This window comes from Oncorhynchus nerka, linkage group LG20, assembly GCF_034236695.1.
Source record: "Oncorhynchus nerka isolate Pitt River linkage group LG20, Oner_Uvic_2.0, whole genome shotgun sequence".
NCBI lineage: Eukaryota > Metazoa > Chordata > Actinopteri > Salmoniformes > Salmonidae > Oncorhynchus > Oncorhynchus nerka.
In genome coordinates, this window is record NC_088415.1 from 89,510,324 (window position 1) to 89,517,384 (window position 7,061).

Genomic DNA, 7,061 nt, shown 5'->3' on the forward strand with positions numbered 1-7,061 from the left:
TCTGATGATGGTCTATTGAGATCCCAGCAGCATCAAAATCATTGTTTTGTTACTAAAGCACCTTATACCACCCACCACTGCGACCTGTATGCTCTAGTCGACTGGCCCTCGCTACATATTCGTCGCCAGACCCACTGGCTCCAGGTCATCTACAAGTCCATGCTAGGTAAAGCTCCGCCTTATCTCAGTTCACTGGTCACGATGGCAACACCCACCCGTAGCACGCGCTCCAGCAGGTGTATCTCACTGATCATCCCTAAAGCCAACATCTCATTTGGCCGCCTTTCGTTTCAGTTCTCTGCTTCCTGTGACTGGAACGAATTGCAAAAATCGCTGAAGTTGGAGACTTTTATCTCCCTCACCAACTTCAAACATCTGCTATCTGAGCAGCTAACTGATCACTGCAGCTGTACATAGTCTATCGGTAAATAGCCCACCCAATTTACCTACCTCATCCCCATACCGTTTATATTTATTCACTTTTCTGCTCTTTTGCACACCAGTATCTCTACCTGTACATGACCATCTGATCATTTATCACTCCAGTGTTAATCTGCAAAATTGTAATTATTCGCCTACCTCCTCATGCCTTTTGCACACAATGTATATAGACTCTCTTTTTTTCTACTGTGTTATTGACTTGTTAATAGTTTACTCCATGTGTAACTCTGTGTTGTCTGTTCACACTGCTATGCTTTATCTTGGCCAGGTCGCAGTTGTAAATGAGAACTTGTTCTCAACTAGCCTACCTGGTTAAATAAAGGTGAAATAAAAAAAAATAAAAAATCATTGTCCAGAAGTTTCTTTTTTAAAGTAGTACAGGAATCCACTTAATTCATTTGGGAGAAGGTGTATGTACAGTATGTAGGCTAGGGTTTTTCATGTTGTTTTGCTCAGTGTCTCTCGGTGCGGGCAAACGGGGACTCCTTTCAATTGGTTAAGTGGCCTCGGGATGACAATGATTTTCACAAGTTACCACTGTTGACGGATTTTAAATGACATAATGCATGATGACAGTTATTAAAATGTCCTCTCGGCCCCAATTCTAGATGGTACACAGGTGGTGTTCAGCCAGGAAGGCTGGTCTCAGATCTGTTTTTATTATATAGCCAACTCCTACAACTCCAAGTTTGACACGTCAACTCCAAGATTGGCATGTCAACTCCAAGTTTGGCATTACAACTACCACAGCAGCTGGCTATACAGCACAAACATGTTGAAGGCCAGAGTAACATTTTTGGAGCTCAAATCAGTCTAACCTTTAAAGAGATAATTTGAGCATTTTGACAACTAGCATTAGCACAATGATTTGGTCATGATCAGCTAGCTGATCCCATAAACTTCCAGTCATTGAGCTAACGCTAATTAGAAATCGGTCGAGAAACTACCTTCAACTTCCTTTAAAAAGAGAGACATACAAATGGTATCCATGAATTAATCTGACTCTGGGTTACAAACAAAAATGGCTTAATTGACAAAATGTCTAACTATATAATATATAGTTATTCCATAGGAGATCGAATACCATTAACTATATAGTGCTCCCGAGTGGCGCAGCGGTCTAAGGCACTGCATCTCAGTGATTGAGACGTCACCACAGACACAACTGGCTGTGATCGGGAGTCCCATAGGGCGGTGCACAATTGGCCCAGGGTCGTCCAGGTTTGGCCGGTGTAGGCCGTCTTTGTAAATACGAATTTGTTCTTAACTGACTTGCCTAGTTAAATAAAAAATGGTATATAGTTATTCCATATGAGATTGAATACCACAATATATATAGTTATTCCATATGAGATTTAATACCATTAACTATATACCTTATAGTTATTCCATATGAGTTTTAATACCATTAACTATATACTATATAGTTATTCCATATAAGATTTAATACCACTAACTCTATAATAGCATTTCCTGTTATCAACCTCTTGCGTGATCTCCCGGACAACGTTTACAGCCTTTTCCCTGCCTGTACTGTTGCTTTGTTGGAGCCCCTGTGTGTGACCTTCTGCCTGCCCCTGGACCCAGCTACCTGCCTCCTCCTGTGTGTGACCTTCTGCCTGCCCCTGGACCCAGCTACCTGCCTCCTCCTGTGTGTGACCTTCTGCCTGCCCCTGGACCCAGCTACCTGCCTCCTCCTGTGTGTGACCTTCTGCCTGCCCCTGGACCCAGCTACCTGCCTCATCCTGTGTATGACCTTCTGCCTGCCCCTGGACCCAGCTACCTGCCCCCTCCTGTGTATGACCTGTGGACCCAGCTATGACCTTCTGCCTGCCCCTGGACCCAGCTACCTGCCCCTCCTGTGTGACCTTCTGCCTGCCCCTGGACCCAGCTACCTGCCTCCTCCTGTGTGTGACCTTCTGCCTGCCCCTGGACCCAGCTACCTGCCTCCTCCTGTGTATGACCTTCTGCCTGCCCCTGGACCCAGCTACCTGCCTCCTCCTGTGTATGACCTTCTGCCTGCCCCTGGACCCAGCTACCTGCCTCCTCCTGTGTGTGACCTTCTGCCTGCCCCTGGACCCAGCTACCTGCCTCCTCCTGTGTATGACCTTCTGCCTGCCCCTGGACCCAGCTACCTGCCTCCTCCTGTGTGTGACCTTCTGCCTGCCCCTGGACCCAGCTACCTGCCTCCTCCTGTGTATGACCTTCTGCCTGCCCCTGGACCTGCTACCTGCCTCATCCTGTGTATGACCTTCTGCCTGCCCCTGGACCCAGCTACCTGCCTCCTCCTGTGTGTGACCTTCTGCCTGCCCCTGGACCCAGCTACCTGCCTCATCCTGTGTATGACCTTCTGCCTGCCCCTGGACCCAGCTACCTGCCTCCTCCTGTGTATGACCTTCTGCCTGCCCCTGGACCCAGCTACCTGCCTCCTCCTGTGTATGACCTTCTGCCTGCCCCTGGACCCAGCTACCTGCCTCCTCCTGTGTATGACCTTCTGCCTGCCCCTGGACCCAGCTACCTGCCTCCTCCTGTGTATGACCTTCTGCCTGTCCCTGGACCCAGCTACCTGCCTCCTCCTGTGTATGACCTTCTGCCTGTCCCTGGACCCAGCTACCTGCCTCCTCCTGTGTATGACCTTCTGCCTGCCCCTGGACCCAGCTACCTGCCTCCTCCTGTGGTCCTTTACAAAAAAACACCTGCTGCGCCCTGTGCTTGAAACCAGCTCTCTGTCTCCCATCGTGTTCATTACAATAATACATCACTATTCCATATGAGATTGAATACCATTAACTATATAATATATAGTTATTCCATATGAGATTGAAATACTATTAACTATGTTATATAGCATTATTCCATATGAGATTGAATACCACTAACTACAGTATACAATATAGAGTTATCATAAAGGAGATGTAACTTCTCTGTCTCCCATCGTGTTCATTACAAAAATATATAGTTATTCCATATGAGATTGAAATACTATTAACTATGTTATATAGCGTTATTCCATATGAGATTGAATACCACCTACTACAGTATACAATATAGAGTTATCATAAAGGAGATGTAACTTCTCTGTCTTACCCGCTGTGTCTCTACAGGCAGTGGGGAACGTAAGCTAAATCAAGACAAACATTTAAATTAGTCTAACGTGCATATACAGTATATATTGGACATAGCTCTGTATAGTTAAGCAGTAAGGCACGAGGAGGTGTGGTATATGGCCAATATACCATGGCTAAGAGCTGTTCTTACGCACGACTCAACTCGGAGTGCCTGGACACAGCCCTTAGCCATGGTTTATTAGCCATATACCAAGTACATTATTGCTGTTATAAACTGGTTACCAATATAATTAGAGCAGTAAAAATACCTGTTTTGTCATACCTGTAATATACCACAACTGTCAGCAAATCAGCATTCAGGGCTCAAACTAACCAATTCCTGTGTGGTGCAACGGTCTAAGACACTGCATCTCTAATGCTAGAGGTGTCACTGCAGACCCTGGTTTGATCCCGGGCTGTATCACAACTGGCCGTGATAGTGAGTCCCATAGGGAGCCGCACAATTGGCCCAGCATTGTTCTGGTTAGGGGAGGCCGGGGTAGGCCGTCATTGTAAATAAGAATTTGTTCTTAACTGACTTGCCTAGTTAAATAAATATAATACTAACTATTTAATATATAGTTATCATAAAGGACATGTTATCTCCTCGGCCATACCATCTGTATCTCTACAGGCAGTGGGCCATGAGGAAGAGATGTGTCCATTCATGTGGATAATCGCCCCATTGGAAGCACATGAGGGCCTTGAACTCAGCCATTACATAAAAGACAATGTTCTAATGTCAAAGGTCACCAAAGGACACACAGGTCTGTCAGGCCGTGGATCCCTGTTAACCTGATTGGGCTTAATTGCACTCATTAAGAGAGCACCACATATTTAATATGGCTATCATCTCCTACTATAATTATGGCGGGTAGTGGTGTGTGATGCTATTGTATTTCAATGGATTGCTTGAAGAGATTCTTGGGTATGGGGTATGTCAATGTGGTGTGAACAATTCACTGGTATTGTTTTCTGTTGTTGTGAGGACTTAATGATGCCATTTTCACAACACAAAAAGGTGTAATGTCACACACACACACCACAGCTGTGCTCCCAATCCACAGAGACAGAGAATGGATGCATAAGTAAATGTGTGGTCTCAGCTTGGCTGGTTGGCTGCCGTGGCGAGCTGACACTGAGTACTTGACACCACGCCACGTTTTCACACAAACCAATTTCATGCCACGATCCCCCCACAGTCCTGTTTTGCATCCCCCTATAAAACCCTTTTCCACATGGCAGCACAAAGCTTTGATCCCCTGATTAGGCACCTGCTATGGCGATCCATGTGACGCCTCTAACTACCTTCACCTGACCGCTGTTGTTTTATACAATTGGCTATGAGACAATTATGGCGCAGAAAATCTTTTTTCCACCTCAAAATTTTGCCTGGAACTACACACTAAGGGTAGCCTAGTGGTTAGAGCGTTGGACTAGTAACCGGAAGGTTGCGAGTTCAAGGTCGCGAGTTCAAACCCCTGAGCTGACAAGGTACAAATCTGTCGTTCTGCCCCTGAACAGGCAGTTAACCCACTGTTCCTAGGCTGTCATTGAAAATAAGAATTTGTTCTTAACTGACATGCCTGGTTAAATAAAGGTAAAATAAAATTTAAAAAAATAATATACATGCCTAATTATCAGTGCTGGGAAGCTAATCCAAAAATATAGTTTACCAAGCTGCCAATTATTTCACACTGGAAAAAGTCGAGTTACACTAAGGCTACCCTTAGAAAAATATATTTTACTTAACTGAAGTTACTTTGAAAATGTAGTTCACTACATACATACTACTTAAAAAAGTATCACATGTAAATCTGAAATGTCATAAACTACAAATTGCAAGAATAGATCACTTCTGGGTCATATGTTAACAGAATGTGTAATTTAGCCTATTAAACACAAAAACAATGTTTCAAGTGAGAATTAGGGAGGTCTGATGCCGAGAAAAAAAAAGGAAATTATTGCCTACTTCTTTTTGCGAAAAACAGTAGTGTGTAGTTCCAGTAGTTAGCTACACCACTACATGATAAAACATTAGTGTGTAGTTCCAGTAGTTAGCTACACCGCTACATGGTAAAACAGTAGTGTGTAGTTCCAGTAGTTAGCTACACCGTTACATGGTAAAACAGTAGTGTGTAGTTCCAGTAGTTAGCTACACCGTTACATGGTAAAACAGTAGTGTGTAGTTCCAGTAGTTAGCTACACCGCTACATGGTAAAACAGTAGTGTGTAGTTCCAGTAGTTAGCTACACCGTTACATGGTAAAACAGTAGTGTGTAGTTCCAGTAGTTAGCTACACTGCTACATGGTAAAACAGTAGTGTGTAGTTCCAGTAGTTAGCTACACCGCTACATGGTAAAACAGTAGTGTGTAGTTCCAGTAGTTAGCTACATGGTAAAACAGTAGTGTGTAGTTCCAGTAGTTACTCCGCTACATGGTAAAACAGTAGTGTGTAGTTCCAGTAGTTACTCCGCTACATGGTAAAACAGTAGTGTGTAGTTCCAGTAGTTAGCTACACCGCTACATGGTAAAACAGTAGTGTGTAGTTCCAGTAGTTAGCTATACCGCAACATGGTAAAACAGTAGTGTGTAGTTCGAGTAGTTAGCTACACCGCTACATGGCAAAGAAAGTAATTAACTACTGAAAACACTACCAATGTTTGAATTTAGTTCTACCACCAAGCTACTGCAAAATGTTCTTAAATTACTAATTTAACTACATCTAGTTCACTACTCCCCAACACGGCTAATTATTCATTTGTTTTCATTGCAACAATGATATGCAATATAATTGTTTTATCCAATGTAACAGCGCTACCAAAACCATATCATCTTTGAACTCTGCATCAGAACATTCAATTATGTCATCCCATTCTAATGTACAGTATATGGCCCTCAGTCTTCCATTACCAATAGGAGATTTTGAATGCATCATAAGATGTTGACATACCTGTCCAGGTCTGGCACTCTCACAAAGGTAGGTCTCATACTCGATGGCGAAGACAGGCGCGTTGTCATTGATGTCCGTCACTGTGATCAGAACTACACCCTTTCCCACTTGCAATGGGTCCACTGGGGGGAAACAAAGGAACAAGTGGTCAAGGATAAGCACAACCAAATTCCCTGGTCTATAACCATGTGTCAATTCAATTACAAAAAATATATATATTTAAAAAATGCATGTATCTGGCAGTGGAGGCTCCTCAGAGGAGGAAGGGGAGGACCATCCTCCTCCGTGGCATTTCATAAAAATGTAAATAGTGAAACACTAAAAAAGTATTTTTAGTAGTAAAACTATACTATATATATATATTCATATGTCACCAAATAATGTATTAAAATACACTGTTTTGCAATGAAGGTAAACAGTAACTTCAACAGCACTGTCTGGGGCATGTTCATGTTCTGCCCTACAACATCAAGTTCCTTTACCTGATTCCTCCACACACCGGTATTAGCGTGTCTTAAAAGAACTTGATGGAGCTACAAGTTCAGAGACTTGGAACAAAA

At 43.5% G+C, this 7,061-nt stretch overlaps 1 protein-coding gene across 1 annotated transcript in view; it reads right to left on the reverse strand.

Annotated features, from left to right (window-relative positions):
- Window positions 1-7,061, reverse strand: part of LOC115103392 (cadherin-7-like) — a 110,923-nt gene that overhangs the window by 31,363 nt on the left and 72,499 nt on the right. Inside the window, exon 8 of the mRNA XM_029624303.2 lies at window positions 6,502-6,623. Within this exon, the coding sequence (XP_029480163.2) occupies window positions 6,502-6,623 (122 nt within the window). The remainder of the gene's footprint in view (window positions 1-6,501; window positions 6,624-7,061) is intronic.